Source organism: Nyctibius grandis, chromosome 10, assembly GCF_013368605.1.
Source record: "Nyctibius grandis isolate bNycGra1 chromosome 10, bNycGra1.pri, whole genome shotgun sequence".
Classification (NCBI taxonomy): Eukaryota; Metazoa; Chordata; class Aves; order Nyctibiiformes; family Nyctibiidae; genus Nyctibius; species Nyctibius grandis.
This window is the reverse complement of record NC_090667.1, coordinates 31152651-31180363: the sequence shown is the minus strand read 5'-3', so window position 1 is coordinate 31180363 and position 27713 is coordinate 31152651. Positions and strand designations below refer to the sequence as shown.

The following is a 27713-nucleotide window of genomic DNA, read 5'->3' as shown; positions in this document are numbered from 1 at the left end:
CCTGAACGTCTGTTATCTACTTTTGAAAGATCCCACATTCTGACATAAGCTATAAAACACCATTAAATGACATCTGTATGCTTTTATGAAGGCACAGTCCTCTACACGAGGATTTAAATACTGAAACAAAAGACATTGGGGGGAAGGGACCTCCCTTTTCCTTCACCTACTGGATCTAATCTGAACGCAAATGTGGAAGGAAATGCCTGACCAAAAAATTCAAGTTATTTCAGGTGATTATTTGATTATTTCTAGCTAGGACTCAATATAACAAGTGACATTACATCCTGCACAAACTACAGTTTGAGTACTGCAGAGTGATTAAGAAACACAATGGTTACAGCCCCGAGAGTTATTTTTATGTCTTAAGTTATTTTAAAACTGCTTTTTGATGTTAAAAGGTATGAAACAAACTCAGAGTAGCTACTAGCTATACTATGGCTATGAGGCATAATGAAACCAAGAGACCTTTGGGAGTAATTCAGAAGTTATTTAAGTGGTAGTTGTAACTCTTTAGCTGTGTTCTCTCTCAGAAAAATACATACCTTTTCCACACCTCTTAGAAATTTGTCTGTTCCTGTGTAATTCCTCCTAGGGTCTGTCAGCAACTCACAGAGTCGCTGAATAGTGAAGGGGGTGCTGCAATGAAATAGATTTGTAATAATTTTATTTTAATGAGTATGACTGTTAGGAAGCAACAACGTTATTGCTTTCTCCCCCTTACTGAGAAGACAGAAAGAAAACAGTACTGAAATTTGTTATCATTAACAATATAGGGTAGCGACTCAAGGCCTCATTTTTCCCCATCTCATACAATGAGGTAACAAAGCACTGTCTTTTGTGCTCACCATCACAAAACTCTTAAGTAGAATCCTAAATACATCATCCCACAACCCAAATAATTCATTAAAACAATGAAAAGGAAATCAGATCATCAACAGTAAAATAGTTTAAGACTGTATTTATTATTCAAATATATAGAACAGAAACGGTAAGTGATTCAAAACAAATTTGAGTCATACACACTAGAGCTAAAAAATTCTCAATTTGTAGTTTATTTCATGTTTTACAAAATACATTTACAGAAAAAGCATTAAATGTTGGAATTCGTAGAACCATTATACTTTAGCTTTTACAAATACTCTGTTTTGCCACAACTGGACAGTATACTTATCTATCAAGGAACAGCTCAGTAAAAATAATTAAACTCAGATTAAGATATATAAATCCGTAAGCATCACAATCACACATTCTGTTTTCTGACAATTCTGCACTCAATTTCATCCCTACTTAAATGAGAAACTGACCTTTCAGACAAGCAATACTTTACATACATACACCAGTTACCTGAGAGGTCATACACTTTCATTGCAAATTCAGTGTCATATTTTAAGAAACTTCTGTGACTTTTGACAAAATAGTAAAATACTTTAAAAGTTATTTTGATAAAATAATAAAGAATCATGCATTTTTACAGGTAACTATTTGAAATTGAAGCCATAAACATTTCACAAATTTGTCTAAGAAGAATATTTGATACAATGCAATACTTAAGAACCATTTCTTGATTGGGAATACAAATGATACACCAAATCCAGAGCAATATCAATACAGACTTACATATGTATGTGTATATATCCCTATACTCTAAGTTTTTATAAAAATTAAACTTTTATTATTTTCTGAGGAACTCAGTACACAGTATCTTAAGCCTATTTCATTAGCTAACACAGCATGTGTCTCAAGCTTAGTTCATTAGCTACAAAGCCACATCGTAAAGATGCACAGATCTACCACTAGTTCAGCACAAACAGGTCAGCATAGCTGTGATTAATCACACTACATGACACTTCACTTTAAAAGCAAGCAGTAGTCAGAAAGAGAGTGACCAAGTATCAATAATTTAATTCTGTTTTTCGGAACGGTCTGTATATCACATTACTGAGGAAGTTATAATCCTCAACTGGAAAACAGTAAGGAAGCAGGCTACAATGCAACCACCCTTAGCCCTAGTTCTAACACAGCTACCGGAAAAAACACACAAGGTACAGCACATTTACCCTACTAGTTAACGCCTTCCCTTGCTATGCGCCCTGAACTACACCATACCAACTTATCTTTACTTCATTTATAAGAATAGAAAGATGGTGAAGTTAATCTCCATCAATCAGCTGTGGATAGTTAGAATACAGCTCATGAAGCATTAAATACATTAAACACTTGCAAAAAGTAATGCTATAAGATGACAGCATTTCCAAAACATTTGTTTTGACGTGTTATTGCTTAAAAGCAAGTAAACTGGCAGAAAGCGAGTGTTTTGGCACACAGGCAAAATACATTTCACCTCCCTCTTTTGACCCAGAAGTATCTCCTCCCCCATTCCCAAAAATCTGGTAAATACAAACCAGAACAAACCAGGAAGAAGTGTTCCTTTTAATTCAGTTGATTACATGAAAGCTGATAAGCTTCACAATGGTTCTGTCATTATTAATTTCCCTAAAGCTGCCTTATTATCAATCCAATAGTGCTGCTGTTCAGCAACTTTTGGTCGACCAGTAATCTTTTTGACACCCAAATTCTTCACTATGTTCAGCTTCTGTGTAGTGCTCTCTTTTTAACAAAATTCCCATCTCCACCTCAGTCACAAATAATTTACTTGATCTGTGAACTTTTCCACATAGCTACAGCACTAATTGTATCAAGTGTTTCTCATTGATGGCCATTTTAGTTTTGGGTTGAAAAGTCCATAATTAAAGAGACTTCATAATTTTTAATAGACTAGACTGTCCATTCAAAAATCAATTTATTTCACAGAAACAAGAATACACAGAATTTTAAATTATTTTTCATCAGCCAAATCTGTAACACATCTTGGAGAATCACTCCTTGGCTAATTTATATTTAGCTACACCTGACTGGACACCTGGAGTACTAAGACATGAAGTATTTTGTGAACATCAATACAGTTCTGGCTACTTGGGGAATAAGCATACTCAAGAAGGGTACAGCCTGCAACGAACTCCAGAAGTAAAAGCTACCTTCCTATTTTACTCTCAGCTATACAAGGTTTAAACAAAAGCTAAAACCAGCTCATTTCTCTCTGAAATTTTCCATAGTAAACTGAACTTCGTTTATTGAGCAGCAGATGGCACCAAGTGCCACACTATCACCTCCTTTGCATGTCATTTGTTCAACATTGTAAATGTTTTTAGTTGGCAAAACCCAAAGTGATTTTAAAATAGAAGTAACTGAAACTGGTGTAAACCTATATATGAACACCAGTGTGAAAGTTTGTGAGCAGTATGAGAATTGATCTTAAATGCTTGGAAATTGAATTAGTTCAGTACATGAGCTGCATGAATAGTCCTAATCTGCCTACTTAAGGTAACCACTTAAAATTCTATACGAACACATTCAAAACTGCACTTCCTAGCTCTATAGTTCAGAACGAATTACAAGCCAAAAATTCATCATATGGACAGGATTCAAGAGGGATCTGGGAAAATTACTTATAACAGCTATATTAAATTGTAGCAAAAAATTATACAGAAATGAAAATTTGGATTATGATTATGTCATTTTATTCATGCTGTGAAGACTCCTCTGTCATCAGAGATCCCCAATAACTTACCTTGGAACTTTCTGCTTCACTAGCAAAGGATAAAGAAAATGGCAAGTCTTTTAAGAAGTTCTTACTCCAAAGCAATTCTAAAGCATAGCATGAGAATCTGGCTCTGCAAGTGTATTATACAATGTCAAGTAAGATACAGTAAGGTTAAAACAGGCAGTTTGTGTTTTCTGTAAGAGACTTCATCTAGGAAGACCCCAAAACAGGGATCATTCTTAATTCGTTACTTCTTTGACTTTAAAAAAAAGTTTTAAAAAATTAGCTAGTTTTAATGAACTCTTTCCCTCACTCTTTTAAACACCAATAAAAACATCCTAATAACAAAGGCACATCAAGTAGCTTCCTTCTCCATTACAGTACCCTGAAATGACATCCACAACTCTAAATAAGAAGCCTGAATATATCCATCACACAAACCAAAACTTGCTGTTGTTACTTCTTGGACACATCTCCACACGATTCAGCTTTCACAATATTATCCTCACTGTAGGAGTTGAAGAATTTACTAAGTGAACTATTCTACAATCCTAGATTCTGAAACATCCTAATGTATTATTTTCTTTAAGGTAACTAATGTATGCAGTTTGCTTCCTCAAAGACTGGGTGGTTCACTTCAAAGTATGAGGAAGTTGAGCACTCTTACGTGTTACAGCAGTAGGTCAAAATAGCACAGCCACAGAGTAAGCTCCAGAGTTGGTCACCCAGGGGTTTGTGTAGGGCACTTTGGAACACCAGAAGGTAACAGCAGCCCATTCATTAGCTGGCTCCATGTGAGAACGTTACAAATTTTGTGAGCAGTGAAGCATTAACAAAAAGCTGGGGGAGGTGGGAGACAGGCAGACTCGAGCATAAAGGATAGGTTTGTTTTTAAATTCCTTCAGTGCAGTTGCCCAGTATAAATAATGGGTAGCTGAGAACAAGCTGAATTTCACATTCTTAGAAGTATCCTACGTGAGAGCAATTTGGTGGGGGAGGATGAAATCCGACTTATGCGGGACACTTACACTGTAAATAAATTAAGCAGTATGGAACAATGACAGTAGAAGTTATTAGCCTAGCATCAAAATATGCCGCTAAGGACATCTTAGTAGCACCTCCAAATCTGAAATTTCAGCGTTACAGAGAGGCAAGCTTTATAGCACGCCCATTTCCTGACAAGCTGAGAAAAATGCTGAAAGTGTCTCTTAAGCAAGTGTTGAGAGCAGGATGACTCCGCTTATGGTAACTATGTAATCCAGTTTAGAAACAAGAAAAATACTATATAAGCTATCAAAAAAAAGATACACCAAATAAGAGACAAAAAAAAAAAAACAACAAAAAAAAAACCCCAAAAAACACCACCAAAAAAAACAACAAACCACAACAGGAGCTTTATTTTAAAGGAAACAAAACTTCCATCATTACAAAACCAGCAAAGGGTATCCACTTTAATCTAAGAGACTGTCAGCAATACATAGAATAATAGAATACTAAGTCTCTCAGCAAGTATCACTCGATCTATAAATTTGAATCTGGCACAATTTAACAATTCAAAACCAGGTACACCTTGCCTCGTGGTCACACATTTATCACGGCATTACTTCTTCAAAAGCTAATGAACTGCCACAAAGCAATTAAGAACTGAAGACCAAAAGACTTCTTTCAATTAGGTATTTCAAAATATATTGAAAGAAATCTCACTTTACTATTTTACCTGTTAAATGCACATAGTAATACCATACTTCACTGAATTGTATTACTTAAAAACTAACTAACTACATATTGAAAAACTGAAGTGACTGACAGGTCATACGATGTCATAATTTTCATTCAAAGACAGAATAATAATGTGAAAGTTTTGAAACTAGTGAAATGTATTTCTAAGGTATATATTTGCTTCTGCTCATCTATTTGAGGAAGCAAAATGAACAGTCACATGTAAATAGTACAAACTAGTAAGTTAAAAATTGGGAAATTATTTGTTATCCTGAGTTTATAAAACAAATTATACATACCCATTAAATCCAGTGACAATTTTTAGGATTCTTTCTTTCATCTCTTCGAAGGGAATATATTCCACGTTTGGATTGGGGGGCCCTCTTGGTTCAGGAGCTGAGGTTCTGAAATCGTCCATTACTTTCTCCAGTTTGAAAATAAAATAGCCTTTAAACTGAGACCACTGAACCCTGCATAAAACACAAGAATTAAGACATAAGCAAGTCAGCCCTAAAACCACAGAAAAATAGCATCACTATATTTGCAAAACAACATTCATGCTGGTACGCCAGTCCTAAGATAAATGAGGCAAGTAATGCAGTATTATTTTTCTTCCTGAATTTAAAGCACGATAACTATTTAAATAATTACAATAGAACAATATTACACAAGTCAATTGCCAGTAACAACAGGGTAAGACATTTCCTTAAAGAACCAATATCCACTTACAATTCAAACCTAAATGTGAAATAAGAATGTGTTCTGTGCCATTTACAGTGAGCCTACACACCGCCTGAAGTTATCACCAAGCTCACAAGGAGAGAAAAACAAAAAAAAAAAGAAAAAAAGAAAAAAGTGTTTCAAGTCTGGAACCCATACAGCAAGTGTACACAGCATTATCTGCTTCTGTTACGAAATCTTACTGAAAGGCCTGTTGTAACTAACTGCTCAGTATCCACGCACCTTAAAAGCTTTAATAGTACCTCTTTTTCTCAGAAAGGCAAATATATTTTGCATCACAGCTAGCACTTGCTGATGAATTTTTAAGCAAAACAACTCTGACTCCTGAAAAACATTCTCACAACAGTCAGTAATCTATTAATATCTTTCCAAATTACCTTCCGCCTTACAACGTAAGAGTTTTATCATTTATAGAATTCTACATATTGAAATTTTCAAGAAAATGGGTCTCTCTCACTGCATACAATGGACAAGGTGGGAAACTGCTGAGTAAGCCCTTGTACACCAACCGCCCCACACAACAGTCACAGAAGTAGTTCTGGGCCTCCTCTGGCTAGTGCATTTCTCAGCAGCATAGGGAGCAACCTGAAAGCAACCGATTTAGTTCAGTTACTATCAATTTTATTCTATTCATACTGATGCAGGAGCTTTCACAGCTACAGGATGGAGATGCTAGTGGAGAGAAAGAAGAAACAGGGAGAATAACAAACCAGCAATAAAGAAAGAGAGAAAGTTATCTTTGACATTTATCTACAACATATTCAATCTGGAATGAACAGGCTCAAATCAAACAAGCATAAAATCTGAAGCCCTGGACAGCCCTTCAGCTCCTGCTGAAAGAAATACTATTTAGCCACAGGCTGTATTTCTACAGGCTGTCTTTGGTAGCAGTACTAGCTTAAACCGCCCTGACTATTTTCAACCCCACATAACATCTGACCTTCTGTCGGGCTGATACAACTATTTGTGCTGTGAACTACATGCGGTGACTCCCCAGCAAAGTGGTGACATTTGTGTCCTGCACACTATGCTCAAGCACCACTACTACCAAATATAAAACCACAGGTCAATTAAGTCCTATCAGCCTACTTTCCCCAGAAAAACAGTGCCATGTTATCTTTGCCTTAATTTTCTCCTTGGTCTCAAATAAATAATTATGAGATGAAAAGGGGGAAAACTTAGCTCAGGTTTATTTAGAGAGATTCAGACATGAAACCCTCATCTTTTATCAGGAGTGATAAATTTGCAAGAATGGGGGGAAACCTAAAGAGAAAAGCAAACCTCCCTTTTCCTTCACAAGAACGCATTAAGCACCTCACAGCAGAGAGGAACACAGGACTTAAAACCAGAAACAAAAAAAAAGAAAGAAAAAAAACAAGGTCCCAAAAGGGAATGGCATAGATAGATTAAACAGCATCATTGAGTCTCACTAGATAATTGCTCCAATTAGCACCATACAACCAAAACCGAATACTATAGTGTTTTCAATGTATCATATTAGGCATTACTACTACAAAGGTTAACTTAAAAAGCTATCCCACTCTGCAGTGTTACCACCATGAGACCAAAGCTTTCATAACAAATGACAGATTTAATACATAAGCACATCACAAAACACAGACAGAAAAGACCCAGTAAATAATCCCATGCCAGAGTAGGATTACTCCCTACAGAGCATCCCAACAGCTTTACTTGCCTCATAACAGGGGATTCCACCATTATTCTAAACATTCTTTGACAACTCCATTTAGATATTTTTTCACACTTTAAAACTTGAGCTGTTCTTTATTTTCATTCTTATTTATTTCTTGCTAAATAGTAACACTTATCTTTTCATAGACCATTAACCCATCAGCGTTGTGTCACTGAAATAAACCAACATACAGAAGTTTAAAATGGCAATCTACTGCCTGAAAGCAGCACCCACCAGCTCCTCTTCACAATCCTGAAGCTGCAGAAACCAAAGAACATAACATTTTGCCCCTATATAGAAGTCTAGAAAACTGTCACTTGTTTTAAACCCAAGTATTTTAATTAGTATTTCTTCTATCATAAAAAGGCTAAGAACCTGCATTTGCAGTACGCTGCAATCTGAACACTGCAATTCCAACCTAAAAAGCACCTTTCATCCTGTATTTCAAAACACTTGATAAATGACTGCCAACCAGGTGACACAGTCCAGCTTACAAACAAAAGCAGCAGAGTTTAAAGATAAACTTATCCTGCAGTCACAAGTGTGACTATAGCTAACGCACATATAGCAACCCCAGCTTTACATCAACTAAACAAGCTGTTGCTAACAGCAGTGTAACCACAGCAGCAGGAGCTCAGGACAGGCTTGCTGTTTAGACATTTACTACTCAGTTTCTCCAGCTGGTCTTTTCAACATTGCTCAATTCCCTGCTGCTGTGGCTGTACTACTAGCAGCATGAAAGCTAACTGGTTAAAAGCAAGTGGTACTTTCACACTGCAATCACAGATGTAACTGCAGTTCGTACCATAAACACCCGCTCCAAAGTCAGAGGTGTCTCATGCTTCTAGAGCATGATCTCCTGACCCGTGTTGTAATTTAGACATTGAAACGTGCTCCCATTTAGATGATGGTCTTGAAGCACTTTTAATCTATGCAACTGGTTTCTGATGAACAGTTTTATCCCAGTACCAGTAAGTTACATGGGAACTCCAGCCACTCAACAGGAAATACTTGCACCACAAAAGACTGAGTCAGCTCCAGACTCTTCAACCATGTACGCAAAATTCAGTCCTGCAGTGGCAGCACAGTGGATTCCTGGAAAGCAGGAAGAAGGAGGAAGGTTTCTGGAGGCTACAATGCAGGTCACTTGTTTCTTGCATGCCCGACTCTGCACACCATCCTTCAGTTACCTCCTTCCTGCCTTTCCTACCAGCCCTGTAAGTAGCAGTCCCTCTTCCCCTCCTTCTTACCTCATCTACTTACCATTCTGTGCCTGCCAGGCTGCTAGGAAGGGGGCAGAACTACACACTATGCCTATAGGAGGAAGAAAATACTTCAAAAGCAAGGGGGAGCAGCTCTGGAAAGCAGGTTTCTGCTCCTTCTGCTTTCACCCAACACTGTAACTACTTCCTTTTCCCTCAAAGCCAGTCCCTTCATCAGCAACAGCAGCATCAACCACCACGTTACAAATGCTAACAGTCCACCTCCTGAACAGCTGTGTACTATGCCTCTAGTTTAAGCTAACTCTGAACAAGTCCTCAGAAAAGAAACATAATTCACAAGGTGGATTAATAAAGGATTTATATAAAAGAATCTTACTTCAAGCAACCTTAATTATGTATATTTGGTAAAGAAACTCATCTACACTTGTGACAATGTACTGCAAAGTCTGAACATTATTTTTAAACTGTTTATAGAAGATTATACTCAATCTACAAAACTGAAAAGTATCTGGCTGTGTATCTGAAAAAAAATAAATTGTTAAAACAATGAACTCGCTTCTGACAAAAAAAAAATCTGCAGGGACAGTAAGAATTTCTTAATTTCCATTTACTTCAGTGGAAGTGATCAAAAGAGGAAAGTTACCTTTCCTGTTTCACCAGTCTATGAAAATGACATGTAGAAGTTGGTATCAGCTAGTTTAAACTCTTGAAACTCACTTGCATCTCATCCTTAGAGAAAACCATTTAGTTCATAAATGATGGGTAAAACTGTTAAACCAACACAACACAAAAATGAAGATTAAAAATGGCATATCCTCCTAATTAGCAAAGCAATCTATATCTACACCTCTAGGAATTTTAAGTTACCAGCATACACTGAAAGACTGGTCACTTACAAAGCCAGACAATAGCAGTGAGAAGCGATAAGAGAAACAAATGGTGAATATCTGTTTTCAAGAAAAGAAAAAATTTCCCACCTGTATCACAAGCTCCCTGAGAACAACTCTAGCATTAGGATGCAAGACCTCTGTTTTAGGTGCTTTGTTACAAAATGGGAGACACTGAAAATGAGCAAAGTTTGGTCAATACCTTCTGTAGTTAAATCTAGAGCCAAATGGAAGCAAAAGTAAACTCTTCCACACAGCTTTATGTACAGCCTCATGAAGATTTATACACTGGAAAATAACTGACACACACTTTAAGCTCTGTAAAGAAACCAAACTGAAGAAATTCCACAGAGAAAACACTATTCTTGCTTTCTTCTGAGCAGGCTTGTTTATAAATACTTGCTCTTCCCACTCAGCATTATACATAATCAGCCTTTTCTAAACGCACACTCATGTCTTCTAAACCATGCTTTTCCTGTCCACTATGCTAACTTGTGAATTTGTACTAGCAACTTTGAGAGCTCTTTTATAGCCACTCAAAGAAAAAAATTCCTGTGAACATTGTATAATCTGTAAAGATATCTTCAGAAACAATACTTCAAAAAATTAGTTGATCCTAAAATGTTTTGATTTAGCGTACTTGCATTCTAGAGAATGGTAACTTCAAAATCATATACATTTTATGTATATCTAAAGCATCTCTCACTACAATATCTGGGTCATCCTGTGTAAATATACCTGTACAAAGACAGCTCCCCTGGGCTAACGAGCATGTAGTTTTCACAGATACTGCAAATCATCGTAAATTGCCATTTTTTCTTAAATAGAGTCCTCTGCTTCCCTCCCACCAGCTCCTACACCAGCCTTCCCTTATATCAACCTAGAGGTTTTGCTCTGACATACAGAAAATTAAGAGGAAGAAACTGGTTTTATGAAAAAAGCACCTAGCAAGGAAAAAAATGTCACCAGAGGCAGTAATGAATGGCTGAAAAGAAGCAACCACAGCACGCTTCCAGAACTTCCATTACTTAAATACATGATAACATGTCCTAGATTTAATATATACTAATAACTGTGCTTTAAGATATGAAACAATGTTTAACACCATAATGTACCAGAATGCAGTCCCCGACATTGCAATTTAAGTAAAAATTAGAAACATAACAGAGAAACATGGATGGAAAAGACATCAGTGTTTGAAGATACTCAGTTGTGTTTTACAGAAATTAAACAGGAAAGCAGACAGCACCTGACCAAATAGTCAATAATATGAGAAACATACGCAAGTTTTGACAATATTTACAGATAATTAGAGAGGCAGTATGAGAAAAGGCTAAAAAAGGATGACACAAGACATCTAAGGCAGGATTTTTAAATCCCCCACATAAATACACAAAACCCCAGGACAGCATCAGAATTACTAAGTGAAGAGCAGAAAGTTAAGCCCTATGAAGAAAGACACAATGGAGTGTAAGGAAACTCTACAGTCAGAACAGTACTACAATAATGTACTTATTCACTCGAAGTTGATGAGTCAGCAAAAATACCTCCATTGCACAGGGAAGAATTTAAAAAAAAAAAAAAAAAAGATTAATTTAGACAAGGGACACAACCTAGCATTACCAGAGCGGAAACAGGGAAGAACATAATCCTAAATAAATTTGTTCTCTAATAAAAGCAAACTATTTCACACCTGTACTTGAACTACATGATTTTCTGTTGGAACAAATCCATTACTACAGATCAACCGAAATTTGCCAAGCAACATCCACCAAGTTTAGAAATCCACCAATTCTATTTGATAAACAGCACTCTTCAACAAGGGACAGAGGTCACCTTAGCAAGCAGTTCAAGTAATCTGATGCTACGCTTTGATTTAAAAGAAGAATTACCAGCACGAAGTCGCCTGCAAGGTACGATTGCTTCTCTAACATGATTTGCACACAATTCATCTTCCCAAACACGCATATCAAAAACAAAATTGCATTTTACATGGAAATAATCTAATCCTATCACTCCCAGAGTGCAAAAGACTTCCCCCATTCCCTTATCTCTTGCTTACTTAAAATGTTTGTACTGGTGAAACTGAGAAAGCAGCTTTCTCCCTTACCATACTAGTTATTGTGAAGGAGGAAAACTCTCTGCCAATAGCTTGTGCTACCAAGATGTTTTTTGTATATCAGAGAATTAAATGATATTTTATTCTGACCATTGGACAAGTTTCTATATTTGATTCTTTTGCCCTTCGGTATATTCACTTTGGGAGACTTGAAATTTCAACAAAAAGAGGAGAAAGCCAGAACGTTTAACAAAATTGTTGGGGCAAGATCTGACAAACATTAAAAACCAAGTAACAGAAGTAATAGTGAAAGGCAACTTAAGAACCTGAAACGGAAAGTCCTGCAGTATGGAGAATCACAGAAAAACATTAACTTTCAGAGAACTACAATACGAAAGGAGACAAAGCTGTAACTGCAATATCCCTACCTCCTTCATACAAACAGTGCTTTCCCTACTGTTTTTAAGAAAAACTATCCACATTGAACAAGTGATATAGTTCTTTCTTGTGTATTTAGTACTACACTGGAAGGGCTTTGGTACAACGCAGTGATCCCCGACATTACTACATGACTTGGACATTAAGTGTAGATTGTACTGCGAGTCTCCACGAGTGCAAAAGACAACTTAGGGTTAAGTTACCCATCTCCCTTTTTAGCAACTGTGTTAAAATAACAGACCTAACACTAAGGTAGTACATATGGCTTACACACTTTAGATAAACTCTACAGGATTTTAAGTTCCAAACTGAAATAAATAAGACCCATGGAAGGTAAGCAGCACAAAACCTAAAATTAACTGAAGAACAGGAGGAAGAATTCAGAGTGCCTGAAATAAGGCTACCTCCTGAAATGAAGGTACTGCAATTATTTCGTAAATCTTTCTGGAATTGCTTCACAGATTACAGGTTTAATTAAGAAAAACATTATATTGAAGGGATGTTAAGCTTCTAGAGACCTGGCTATGTACTTAAAACATTAAGAGTCCCAGGAGTCCTGGTGGGATGTCTGTCTTCAGATTTCACAGCGTTTAAGTTCACTACAAAATTACGTGGTTTAAATTTTAAGAGGATGCCATCTGTTTTGGAGAGATGCTATATACCACAAAGAACGTAAAATGAAAACAAAAGTAGATGTACTATTGATTCTGTTCACTGAACAGGCCATAAAAGAAACATCAGAACTTAGTAAAAGAAGGGAGCACTTCCCTCTCCACCCTTGTTATTAGCTTTCTGACAAGCAGAAATAAAAAAATAAGAAGTACAAAATAGTATATTTAGGATGCAAGCACTTCATGTTCAGCTAAACTGATTTTAAGGCAAAGTCCTCAGAACACAGAAGGAAAGAACCAGAGGACAATCTCGGAGGGATTCACTTAACCTGTACCGAGAGAGGAGTCACTTAAATTAGCTTCACCCCCTACCCCATACTGTTGACTGAGATTACGCTCCCACAGAGACTTGCTAGTAGGAAACAGGTGTTTTTAAGTGAAATAACTTGCCAACTTTAGTAACTGTTTCTTCTTTTGTGCCTTGCCCTAGAGCTCATAGAAGATGAAGATATACTCTAAAACACAGTAATTTCCACAGACTGTCAGAAGCAAAATTAAAGTTTCATCCAAAACAAATTAATTCCTTTTCTATCCTGGTCTATCAACAGGATCCCCAAAACTATTTTAAAAGTCAAAAGGCGTAGAAAAGGAAGTGCACTCACATACCCAATCCAAACCCCTATGCAAGATGCCAGACTCTCCAGCGTGCTCTTCCACAGTCTTGACGCAAGATGTATCCAAACAGGAATATTGTGGACGAGATGGAATATGCCACTTCCCAAACTAAAGGCCCATCTCTGCCACCAGAAAGCACAGAACTTATCCTCAGGCACAAGAAGCCCCAGGGTGGTTCCCTTCCCTCAGCTGCAGAAAGGACCTTGGAGGCAGTGTGGGGAGCCTGCGCAGGGCTGAGCGTCCCACTCCCGGGGAGCAGCACAGAGCCAGGAGCTACAGCTGTGCAGAGGAACTGATGGATTGCAGTCCTCTGGAGGAAGGGGGACAGAGGCCACTCTCTTCCTCTCACTCATCTACTTCCTCAGTTACCTCTGTTCTTTGTGATGGAAACACAGTAGACAGAGCCTTGTCCTTCTATTTATATTTTTGTTTTAATCTTTACCTTACTTAGCACACCCTAATTTCAGATCTACTGTTGGGTACAAACAAGGATACCTGGATGTACACTGTTAAAGAGAAGGGAGTGAACAAGCTAAAAATCTTGTAACTGCCTGTAAAACACAATCTCCAGCATTTTCATACAAAAAAAAAAAAAACAAAACAAAACACATAACCCAGCAGTTACCATTTGACCTTTTAGTTTTTGTACAGGAATTACTATTATATAAACAAAGATTGCTTCTTAACAAGAAGTACTCAATGACAGAGAAATGGCTTTCAACTTCTTCAGAAAATAGCTCTGATTAATTCTGGGGTAGAAAGCTGGCAACCCTGGAGTCCCATTAATGGGGAGATGAGCTACGCTGTGGTTCAGCAGGGATTTCATCACAGTGCAGAGAGGGAGGGCGCTGCCCCACTACATACTTAGCTTTATACCTGGTCTACACAGAAAGGGGCAAGCCTGCTCTGCTGCTCCCACGCATTCCTGTGATCCCACTCACAGGGAGGTGAAGCAGATCACTAATAGAACCACAAAATTAATGCTACAGATAAGGAAGAATAAGATGTGTGATGTGACTAGTAGAGAGCAGAGCCATTCCTTTAAACAGCTGCCCTCATGTACCAGATAAAAGAACGTACCTTACTTAATTTCACTCTTGCTTCAAATAGTCTTTGAACTTTAAACTCATTTTTTTTACTTCCCATGCTTTATCTTAATACTCAGTATTTTGATGCAATTAATTTTAGTGTCATCATTTTGCACACCGTTGCTATTTTCACCATCCACGCAGTGCAGACTAACATGGGAAATTCCAAACAATGACAATATGTTTACAAGGTAAAATCCCCCGAGCATCAATGCAGATTAGTTTCTTAACTGCTTCTGCCAAGTGGGCAAATCCTTCAACCTAACATTAAATTAAAACCATACGCAAGTGCTAGATTCTTTATTGGTGTTTCTGAAGGAGGAATAAATTTTAAACTTTAGGTGATGCAGCATGGTGAATTGAGTGGAACACTGTGCTTTGCTATAAATGGTATACTCCTCCTAGGAAAACAAGCTGGCAAGCACTCTTCCTGAGGGAGTGTCCTGTTCACTTTCACCTGATAACTCATGTAAAATTAAAACACTCTCACATTTTATCTTCAGTGGGATCTGACCTGATGTTACCTTTCACTTTAATTAAAAATATATTGAAGAGCTCAAAAGAGGAAAAACTGGTATTTCCCACAAGCACAGAAGGTATTTTTCCATTTTCACTTGCTGATTGTTGTCAGCCGAAATTAAGTCTTTGCTCTCGTTGTGAGCATGATGAGCTCACTCCAGAACCACAGGAACTGGAATACATCAGAACTACATCTACTTTGGTAGTGTGAGTGTTCACCTCTCTACTATTCGCAAATTACTACTGCTATTGCCAGGAATAAAAAAGATTAAGACTTAGTTATGGAAACAGACAGCTGATGAAGACATTAAAGTAGTATCTGTAATCATCAAGGGACTAATTCTGATCTCTCCTGATAAATATTCAGCTGACTCCAACAGAATACAGCTGTTCCACCAAACAGAGAAAATCTGAACTAGGGCTCAATTTTTCGAGAAAGTACATTTCTTAATATAGTTACCTAAAACCAAACGAACTAAAGTACGTCTCCTTTTCTTTTATTTTAAAGGCAAAAACTGACCACATAACAAAAAAGTACAAGATTACAACAGATTCTTCATTCAAGAATTAAAATTCCTTATAGCAGAGTGGAACACAACACGCACAAAGTAACTGAAAGCCTTGAAAACTTCCATAAACCACCGGCAGTGGTTTATCTATAAAGACAAAAGTGAAAGTTGATTATATTTTCATTAAATTTCCCTCTTCCACTTGAAAATTTACTTGAAATTATCTTTAGCCGATAAGAATAAACTGGCATATTTACTGTACTGTTCCACATACTGTGCTTCTGCGCTGTGTAAATTCCTACCTTGCTCTGCCTTCTTATTCTTCACATAATTTCATTTACGCACATATTCAAATACCATTTCTTATAAACATCAAATTTTATTAAAAGTAGAATGATCATCCCAGATATTGACTTTTCTATAGTGCACACCAACTACAAAGCTCCCCAAGTCTTAAAAACACAGACTTTTGGATAAGCATCAAATATCAGCTAAGTCCTCCCATCTGAGCAATATCAACCACAGTTAACTTCTTTACTATTTAGTTACCTTTTTCTTTTTTTTTTTTTTCTGTTATGCAGAAAAATAACTAGTTCAGGGAACCACACTAAACTTACGCCACAATATATGCAGACCTGGAATCTTCCTGCTGTCACATATTTTACAGAATACTTTACCCCAACAGATTTTATTTCTCTAGTTAGGGATAATTTTGTTATTAATATTCTGTGTAATTATTACATTTACCTTTGTAAAAAATTTAGTTAGCACCCGTTGTACTAGATTATCTTAAAATCATTTGAGTACCTTTTAATCTGAGTGATGATGATCTACATATTTCCTGCATAACTTAATTATAAAACACACAGAATTGTTCAAGAACTCTCAGTAATCACTTTGTGTACAGCAACTGTTTTCTCAGCCCACATCTGCCTCATTTCTGTAGAATGTATCTTCAAGACACGGACTAGATTACTACACATTTCTGCAACACTTAATGCAAGACTTTGATCCAGTTCTTACTACAACAAACTATACGAGGAATAATTGTTTCAAAGAGGCATGATTTCAGTGACCATATTCTTAAAATTTCATTTTTAAACTTTCATTAAAGGACGTTCACATCAACCTTAGAACTGTAAACAATATCACTTCAGCGACTAGCACAAAAAGTTTGGAAGGGGGAAAGGTATCCGACTTCTCTCACAAGTCACAATCACACGAGCCCTACAAACATTTATATTCATCTGCTCTACCAAAGATAACTGTAGCTGCATTCAAATAGCACTAACCAATCAGACTGTCAAGAGCAGACAGGCATTATCTGTGTCAAAATACCTCCCCAAAACCACTTACATAGCCCAGATCTGCCTTTAACGTGATTGGACATTTTGTTGAAATTTAGACAAACATTTATTTCAACTCTAACAATGCTGTGGATTATTCTTAGCTTTTACTTATTTCCATTTCAGACAAAATTTCACTGAACAGATTAGTGTTCACTAAGGCATGTTTCAAGAGGGATGCTGTGCACTGTATAATAGAGATTGTGCAGGAATTCCATAGCACAGGTCAGAGCGAGTCCCATTCAATAGATATTGCACAGGAAAATAATCCACCAGGCAAAGGCGCAATATAATTCTGTAGTACTCTGGAGTCAACGCAGGCAGAATACAGAAACATTAAATAGACGACACTTTCTCAATAAACCTGTATAGTAGAAGTGCAGGAGTCAAAACTGAAGTATTATGCAGTAAGTGAAGTCTCCCTGAATTTACAGCAAGTTAAAATTACTATCTCTACAGGAACTGCCTACAGAAAATCACTCCAAGTAATTTAAAATTAACGTTTGGATAATTGCATATATATAACCTCTTCCATACGCAAACTGAATTCCACTTATCTACTAACATAGGACACTGGAGTTGTTCCATGTATCACCAGTTTGCACAGAATAAGCAAATAAACAAAAGAAATGCTGTAACTCAGCTGGTAAGTGTAGCTATCACCATTAAATGTCCAGTGCATAGAGATCCACGTTACCTCAGCAGATTAAAGTTTACTAGGATCAGTTCATCAAGCACGTTTTATAACAGTAGTTAAAGTCTGACCTTTATACTGTAAACCCCACTCCCAAGAGACATGAAGTGGCAGCATTTAAAAGAAAACACTACAACAGTGTGCGTTTCCTAAAGGAGCAAGTGATTTCATCTGTATCACAACTGATTCCTCTGAAGTACTACAACTGTACATTTGATACATATATAATTTTTATAATATAGGTAAAAGAGCCAGGAAGCTAAACTGTCTTTGACAAAGATAAGTCAACAGGCTTTCCAACCGAGACTCCTGTCCTCTGGAGGCATCAGGGGATTATGAGACAGAAAACACAGTGTCAGTGGAACGGGAATTAGTGGGGAATAATTCCAGCCACTTAGTGGAATGGAGTTAGTGAGGAATAATAGTAGGAAACAATGCAAGGAAGTTTACTCACATCTCTTGCTTCACTGAGAACATGGAAATGGAAGAGGGCTGCCCTAACAAAGGCACACAGACTTCTTTCAGAAAATATTATCCTGTTTATTACAGCAGGAACTTGAGAATTGTTTTATTTAATTTAAAAAAAAAAAAAAAATCACAAGGAATTACATTCCCCTAATAGCTCTAAAGATTTCCAAGTAATGATTTGCCTCCACATCAGAACAAAATTTTCAAACTGGTCCAAAAATACTAGAATACACATGTCAAAGCAGGGAACGTACTTTATAGAAAAAAGTAGACTTAAATTTAAGCATGTGAAATAAGCTAAAGGACTCATGGCTAGAAAAGTCTACATATTTCTAACACAAGAGAGGAAATTACTATACAAGAGTTCAGAATACATTATTAAAACACTAAAGCTGAGAACGGGAACTTATTCTCACACATTTGTTGCTAGCATATCTCCACTCACATCTTTTCTACAGCTGACAAACTATTTTGCTGCTGTAACAAAATAATGTAAGAGCTAAACTGATCAAAAAAAAGTGTTCCAAAAATGTATTAAGAAAAAACATTCACTGCTACATAGGGTACATGAAACAGTATCAAAGGGTCAAAAATACTTTTTGCCATTATCTTTGATAGAACTACACTTATGTAACTTACGGTTACGTAATGTACCAACAGCAAATCGTGCCTGATCTACCTGACGGACTCTGTCGATGAGGGAAGATCAGCAGACACCATTAGCTTCAGCAAGACATACAGCACAGTCTCCCACAGCACCTTTGCAGCCAAGCTGGACAGCTACAGCTCAGTGGACCATCAGGCCTACCCAGCAGTGATTGTGGCCAAAGGGGTCCAAAGTCTGCAACCAGTTACAAACGACGTTGCTCAGAGTCAATACTGGGGGAAGCTGAACATCTGTCAGTGTGCCCTTGCTGTGACAAAGGCTGCCGGCACACTGGGATACATTTGCAGTATCAGAGAAAGCAATTATACCCCTCTACCTGGCACTTACGAGTCCATAACCACAATACTATGTCCAATGCAAAAGAGAGCAGAAAGTAAGATGAGCAGAAAGTAAGATGAGCAGAAGGCCACCAAGATGGTTAACAAAGCTGCAGCACACAACCTAGGCAGGAAGCTAAGGCAGCATGTCACCTTCTGGAAAACACGAGGCTATGGTAGAGGAATCTGGCTGCTGTCTTTCACTGGAGGGGTAATCGTGTACAGGCAAGACGGAAATAGATTCCCTTCAGAGGTGCACAAATGAGGGGTAAGAGACCACGGTCCCAGGTTGCTTCAAGGGAAACTCCAAGTTGCTACAAGGGAAACATTCTTCCCAGTGCACGTGGTTAAGCAGTGAAACAGGGAGCCAAACAGAGGCTATGGAATTGCCATCACTGGAGATTTTCAGAAGAGCTGCACAAAGCCCTAAGCAACCTAAACTAACTTTGGAATTAGCCCCCCCTGAGCACAGGGTCTGACTGGATGACCTCCAGAATTCCCTTCCAACTTACTTTCTTCTGTGATGGTGCTACAGATGTTCATATTTGCTCTACAATCACATGTATTAAACTTCACTCAAGAAACTTTGCAGAAAAGCATTTATGTTGGTCCTCAAGGAAACTAGCAAAGACACAACTTCTGTCCTCAGGCTTAGATGAGGTGCAAATTAATAGTTCAGATCTTCCAGGGAAACTCTGAGGAAAGAATTTGACTACACAAAGAAATAAAACCAGAATGTATTTCAATGGCTGTTTATACTGCATTTAGGGCAAGAACTGGTATAACTACATTACATCCTGGCCAGGCCAGTGTTCTCTACTTCAGCCTAGAACTATTTTACAGTTAATCACTTCTGCCTATATACTGTATTTCTCCAGATTTTGGTACTTTACTAGTTATTTCTGGATTCCTTCACTGTCAGTAAGCATCTGTATTATACTTTCCACTATAGTAAGCCATTAAAACTGTGCTTTATAGGCTGCCTGCCCCAGGGCAGAAGTCAGGGAAATGCAGAGAAAACTGACATAAAATTTTTGATTGCTTTTGTTTTCTAAGGTTTATTTTCAACTTTAGAACCAAAGGAAAATTCTAGTTTTCCTTTCCAGACCAAACAAATTGTATTTTCTTGGTGAAGTACCTAAATATATGGTTTAGAAACATTTTTGCTATTGAACGGGCAGAGTGATTTTAAATCCAAAAGAATTTCCTAAGAGGTAAGAGAAAATGTATTTTAAATACAAGACACAAGATCACAATTGAGAAGTGATCTCCGTATTCATTCTTTAAGAATTCTTCAGAAGAACAAAAAAATTATTTCACTTCTAGTATTACATTGCTGTGACTTTTGTACCATCTCTTAAAGTCATTTCTACTACAGAAAAAATAGATAAGTAGATTTCTTATGCAAAAACCAATCATAAAAACATGTCTTGTTTTTAGAAAAGTCTTTCAGATACAGTATAGTATTAAGACTAATAAATTTCATATCTCTTCACTTTACTCAGTTTTGCAAGTCATGCTGATCTTTTACAAATTAGAGAAAAGGAGGTTATAGTGATCTTCCCTGACTATACTCAGTCTCACTAAGGAAATTCCATGTTAGTATCTTAGTAAAAAGTCAAGTCCATGAAGGAGTACATCACTCCTCTGAAAAGAAAAAGGTCCAAAGACTCAACAAAAGATTAAAAAAGGTTGAACCATAAACTTTATATTTCACCTAAGGCTAAGTCTTACCATAGCAACTGTTAAGAAACAAAAATATTTGGAAGTAGCCATGCAATCAAAAAATTTTGCTTCTGTTCACCTATAATAAAGGAAGTTTAGACTGGCTTTTGTAAATGCAGGCCATAATCTCACAAACAATTAAGTGAATGGTTAACTTTGGACAGGAAGATAGCTTAAACTTCAAATAGGTGAGGCTAACACATGACTGCATGATCAGGCTTTTACTGCAACATATTGATAACACAACTGAGTTTACACCAATAATGTAACCAAATTTAGCAACATTTTTATTCCACACCTTCCTTATAAATGAAAAAGACTTTTAATTACAATAACCACACACTCTGAAGAGCCTTATCATAGTTGCACTGCTGCCTTATACAACTCTCACCCTTTGTTCCTCCCCTACACCGCCTCTTCAGCTGCGCTGCGGCTTGACATACCAGTTAACACTGGCAAAACAAGCTGAATCAATGAGCTGAACCTTGTTAAAAACAGTACTGCCAAAAAGAAAGTTACTTACAACTGCGAGCAGTTTCCTGCTCTAGGTTACCACGCAGCTACATAAATAGTTGAACAAGCACTAGTGAAACAGTGACACAATGGCTGCGTTAGCCAAGACTGGTGCCAAGAGAAACACTAGTAAAATTACAGCCTAACCTAAACCTGCGTCTACCTGTTCATAACTCAGTCAGATGAATAAGCACACTGGCACACACGGGAGCAGGGAGGCACCCAACACTGTACAAGCCCATCCTTTCAATTTGTTAAACAAGCTACGTATGCCACGATCATGCTTTGATGAGAACCTTAAAAGTCATTTAAATTTATTTCATCAGCACCCTTTCAAACTAAGTTTACTAACTGTTTACAAGATCTGCTGCAACTATGTCCAGAAGAGGTATGGGAGGTGAGAACACTTCACATTTAACCCAGCGTGCAGACTGCAGTATATCATCTAAAATCAGCCTTCATCATAGAGTAAGTTAAAAAGCTGAGAGAACCCCCATGTACACTATATAACTCTCCTACAAACAGCAATAACTCAAAGCAAAAATACTTCACATTTCACTTGTCCTTATTTTCCTTGGTCCTCACTTACATGGTACTTTTTGTTTGTTACTTTAGGAACAGGCTGTGACTGAATAAGATCCATTGTTTTTCAATAAATAAGTCTGCAAACTGTTTGTGTAATTACCCCTGATTTAATCATCCTTTTTTTTTCCTCCCCTTCAAACTGAGCTCTGAACGTCATAAAAATCCTAATAAATGTCACTACAAACTTACAAACTACTATTTTAGATTTCATCTTCTCATTCCAAGGCAATCTATTTATTTCTGGTTTAGATTTCTATTAAATAAAGTTACTTTTGCATAACTGGAAATAAAGAATATTTAGCTCACTTTGAATTAACATGTATTAGGGAACACTTTAACTGTGGTCAAGCTGCACTAGTTTAAAAACACATTAAGTTCTTATAATGCATATTACCAATCTTTACATTGATGTTTACCATGAGATTTCGATTTTTACTCATTTCTTCCTGATACTTTGATACACAGCACACCAGTGAAAACAGAAACATATTTGATGAAGAAATACAGTTTTCACTAGGTAATGGGAAGCAAATTAAACATTATGGAACAATATTTCCATGTCTGTCTCCAGATTTTATTAAAGAACAATTTAATGCAACTGAAAGGTTCAAGAATGGTGGAAAAAAGCTACAGACCTGAAATAACAGCTAAAGAAAACCCTGAAAACATACCAGGCCAGGGTCTGCATGAAATTCTAGATGACAGATACCAGTTCAGGTTTAAGCAATAGTTTGTAATAAATAACAATAATAATAAAAAAAAAAAATCTAGATTTCCCAAATGGAAACAAAATCAGGAGTTTATTCATTCTCCCAAGTTTCACATAGGGAAGAATGTTCCCAAGAACTTGCCCCTATACAATCACTTTTTAAAATTGCTTTGGAATATATGTCTTAGTGGCAGAAACAATAAAAACAGCCTGAAGAAATACTTCAGAACATGAAAAATATTTTAAACATATTATACAGACAGAACACACCACAGTAAGCCCATACTAAAATAAGTACTACACCAAAATATTAAGCGTTACAGCTGTATATTTCCGCTGAGCCAAAGCCTTCTATTCAAAGAGCAAAGTACATTTCAGAACTTGTTTTTCTTTCAAAATCATTAATTCAAGCAGTACTAGCAAGCTACCAAAAAAAAGAAAACCACCCCACCAAAACCCACAAACCTCTCACAAGTCAGAGGGATTCTACAAAGCCAAAGCAAGCCCCTGCGATCACTGGTTGCTAACAAAACACTGGTAAAATCTCCTCTCTCTTGCTGAAGCCTGTATCTGGCACTAGGCCTCAAAAACAAGGAGACAGCCCGGGAGCCAGAAAGTGAGCAACTCTATAGCAACGCACCCAGGGAAGCCTTTCCCCTTCCTGCCAAATACTGATCCGCCAAGGAAGTCACCCAGCGCAGCACCAGCTCGCCCCTGACAAGGAGCGTGCGGCAGGGCTCCGTCCAGCTACACCCCACCTGGGGACCGAACCCACGAGGGTCACCTGTGAAAGGCAGCCCAGGAAAGGTCACGCTCTCGGGCGAGCCAAAAAACGAGCGACACGGAAATTCAGAGCAGTTCCCATACGTCTCTGCTGCAGAAAGCACTACGTGATTCTTCCCTCTTCATCCAAAGCCTTTAGACACAATCATCACACAGCGTGGTGTACAGAGCCTAGAAAGAGATTATCTAAGCCATTCATTCCTTTATGTAAGTAATACTATTAGATACTGTATACAACAGATATTACAACAGTATACAGCAGACATTACAACAGTGAGAGAAACTTTCCATTTAAAAAGCCTGAATGTCACATAAAATGTAGAGAGAGCAACAGGTTTACTGTACTGAGCAGGATCAATAGCAGCTGACTGACACCCCTGAGCAAAGCCTACACAAAAAGTCTCCCTGTTAGATAAACTTACCTACCAGCAAACAAAACCAATCCATCCAAAACTAAATGGGAAGTAAGGCAAGCTTATTTAGCTCATGGAAGCAATCTACAGACAAAAAGAGAATCCAGGTAGCATCTCATTGACTTAAAATGCAGAAATGTTGTAAGCTACAACTGAAGATCACCGAAGTCACACTTACATCGTCTCTCCAGTCTTAGCAACATGACAAAGAAACTGATCCAGTACTGGACACACTTCCTTCTTTCCTCTCTTCTCAAAATCTGTTGGCATGAGAACGATACAAAAAGAATGGTAAAAGAAGATAGGATAGAACAAAAATCCATAATAATGAGCGATTTATTTGCTTTAACAATCAGCACAGCTCGCACAAAAATATTTTCATGTTTTCACAATGTTTTAGTTGTTACCAAGAGTTCCACCAGCTTCCCAGCCCTTGAAACACTTAGTATTTTCGTGTGGAGAAACTACATGCATCTGAGTAGCAAAAGTTGATTTGCAACTTCTTTTGAGCAGCTACCACAGAGAAAGAGGCTGATTTCCCCAGGCTGCGTCCAGCGAGGCAGGCTAGCACAGAAGGGACTGGGGAGGGAGAACAAGACAAGCCCCGGCGCGGGCCGAGGAAGGGCACCGGGCAGCGTGCGGGGGGCGAGGGGAGCCCCGGCCTGGAGGAGGAGGGGAGCCGGTGGGGTCACTAACCTCCCTCTGCTGCTCGCCCTCACGCAGCCCAGAGCGAGCCCGAGGGGATCGCTAGGGCAGTGGGGACTCGGGGCTCACCCCTCCCCTTCCCCACGGGGAGCCCCCGGGCCTCTCCTCACTCCCTGGGACCCCCTTCCCTCCCACGCAAGCAGCCCCCTCCCCACAGCACGGGGACCCCGACCCTCGTCCCCGGCGGAGGGGAGCTGCCGCCCTCAGCTAAGGGCGCTCCGTCCCCCCACAACGGTCTCAGCTGCGAGGGAGACCCCCCCGTCTCCCCCTCAGCGTGGGGACACCGCTCCCCCCACCCCCCGCTCTCCGCGGCAAGCCCCGGCACCACCTTTCAGAGCCTCCTGCAGCCTCTCGACGTCCATGATCCGCCTGGGCGACTCCCCCCCCGCTCCGCGCTGCTCCCCTCTTCCAGCCCCCCCCCCGCCCCGCGCAGGAAACGGGCTCCAGCCGCCGCGCACACACAGAGACCCCGGGCTCAGCAACCCTCCAACATGGCGCCCGGGCCGTCCCCGTGCGCGGCCCCGACAGCCCGCCCTCCTCCTCCTCCCGCCCCCCCGCCGGGGGGCGGGGGCGCGCGGGGAGGCGGGGCCGCGGGGCGGGGCGGCCCTGAGGGACGGAGGGAGCGCCCGGCTGTGAGGCGAGGAGCGCCGGGCCGGCTCCGGCCGCAGCCTTCCTCCTCCTCCTCCTCTTCCTCCTTATGCCAGCGGCTACCGGCCGCCTCGCGCCGGCCCCGCCACGGAGATCCTCGCGGATCCTCGGGGTGGGGAACGCGGAGCTCCCGCCTCTGTGGCGGGGCCTCCCCGCCCCGGCCCCTCAGGGAGCTCGTGCGCCTTCCTCCCCCCTCAGGCTGAGGGCGACGGCTCTTCCTCACCCTCAAATCTCATATCTGTGTGTGCACAGACACGCCAGCCCCCCCTTTTATTCTCAAGGAGGAGCCACCGTCCCCCTTCTTCACTCTACCTGCCTCTCCCACCCTGTTTTGCACCTTCAAGCCCAGCAGCTGCTCTCACATGCTGCCGGTGTCCTGGGGATAGTCCCTTCTCACCACAGCTCTAACGAAGTTAGAAGTCCAGGCAGCCCCTTGTCACTCCAGGCTGCCCCTTGTCACTCCTTCCTGGACGAGGTCCCCAGGCGAGGCAGGAGGGGAGCCCAGCAGAGAGCAGGTAAACCCCGAGCAGCGGCGGGGGCTCCAGCCCAGCAGGCTCCTCCAGCCTGAACGCTTCAGTAGGACTGAGGGACGTGCGGTGGCTGTTCCTGGAAGGAAAGGGAAATGCTAATTTAACACTCACACACACAAAAAGAAGTTGTAAATAAGGTAGCCAAGTATCGATGCCAACTGTTATTCTAGGCATATGTGAGCTGGCACGTCTGCGGTGGTTTAATATTAGGTAAAATCCTGATATAGACCTGGATCGTGTCCCAGTCTCCTCCTGAGGCCTGCACTTGCAGGCAGCCATGTGCGCAGAGGTGTCTGTCCTCCCGCGTGGCATGTCCACGCTGCTCTTGCGTGCAGGGTCAGCCTGGCAGAGCACGAGGCTGATCGCAAGCAAGAGTGGATCGGCTGTCTGCAGCAGAAATGCACTCCGCTGTACCATCTCGTCTCAGGGGAGTCCCTAAAAAGATGGTAATGCCAATGGCTGTACTAACCTTTCCACTCTCCCAGGTGCCAGCTTGACAACAGAAAACCTGTGACATGGCCACATTTCTTAGAAATGCTGCTAACATTACAGCAAAACGACCCAGTTTGTGGATCACGGAAAATGGCTGGGAGATGAACGTGGCACCCACAGCAAGCATTCCTGTGCTGCAGGCTGCTTTCTCTGACCCCTTGTGTTGATTTTATCATGCAGGAAGTGATCCACAAGTTGTGCAATTAATGGTCTCTGCTGGCAACTGCATCACAGAGAAACCCCAACTTTTATTTAAAAAAATGTATGGCTTCTAAAATCGAGAACCTTTCAGATCTCTTTGACCCTTGGAGGACTACGTAACGCTAATAGGGATATTTAAAGTTTCATACTTACAGGTGCGCTGTACAAAGTTCTTGTTTCATACTATTGTGAAAACCTTTGTTGAAATAAGCAGACTTTACAAAGAAAGTTCTGGGTTCTTTGTGAAAGCTGTGGTCAGGCAGAGGGGAGCTCATGAACCTCTGTGAGACCCTCTCCCTCTGCCTGGTCAGCAGGAGGAGGGAAAAGCGGCAGCGTGGGGTAACGAACTGACCTTTCGGGCCAGGCCTCATTGTTCAAGGCACCCAGCAGGGCCAAACGTGGATTGTGATGGTAGGAATCCTGCAGCCCACGTGTGGGAGGAGGAGGCTGAGTCACCCCTCCAGCCTGAGCCGAGCGCTGAGCTGCGGTCATGGCTGTAAGCACGAGGAGAGCGGAGCTGCTATGCTCTTGTGCCACGGCACGACAGGGAGCGCAGGAAAAGCATCTCTTCTATAAACCAAAAATAGTTCAGACCAGGTACAGATACCTCAGATGTAGTATTTTGGGGCGCGCTCTGATCAAATATTAATAGCTGGAAGCTCACTCAAGTGCAACTTTAGAGTGCAGCTACTTCTGAGTGTTTTACAAGGGAATTGTCTAGGTTTTGTGCCACAGATCGATTCTCAGCTTCTGAAAAGGAAAAAGGCATTCCCCACTGGACATCACTTACACAAGAATTCTCAACAGCAATACTCAGGACTTGGCACTTTTACTTTCTCATACATGTCTCTTGTGTTACATGTTCCCTTGCAGCCACCCAGCAACTCTATTAACCACTGACCAGTGAGACAAAGAAGATACAACTTGCCCAAACCTCTGGGGAAAAGAAAAACCAAAACCAAACTCAACAATGCCCAGTGCATAAGATGGCATTAAAACCTTTGTGAATTTAACTGCCATTTTTCTTCTGACCACTTTGTTCATCACAGAGACATGGACACAGTTAACAATTTTCATTACTGGCCACCTTGCCCTTGCAGCTCTGCTGCCATGACTCTCCCTGCCTCAAGGCCTCTGCAGCACATGTACTT

The 27713-nt window shown here is 39.8% G+C and overlaps 1 protein-coding gene across 2 annotated transcripts in view; it reads right to left on the bottom strand.

Annotated features, from left to right (window-relative positions):
• The window catches only part of PPP4R2 (protein phosphatase 4 regulatory subunit 2), a 31207-nt gene extending 5326 nt beyond the window's left edge, over positions 1-25881 (bottom strand). Inside the window, exons 1-4 of one of the 2 annotated variants that reach the window (XM_068408837.1) lie at positions 25737-25881; positions 24165-24246; positions 5623-5793; positions 546-639 (exon numbers count right to left, since the gene is read on the bottom strand). In XM_068408837.1, coding sequence (XP_068264938.1) covers positions 546-639; positions 5623-5793; positions 24165-24166 — 267 coding nt within the window. In that variant the 5' untranslated portion in view covers positions 24167-24246; positions 25737-25881. Of the gene's footprint in view, positions 1-545; positions 640-5622; positions 5794-24164; positions 24247-25019; positions 25096-25736 lie in introns of those variants that run through there. The other variant, XM_068408836.1, reaches the window with a different exon arrangement.
• Between the last annotated feature and the right edge of the window lie 1832 nt (positions 25882-27713).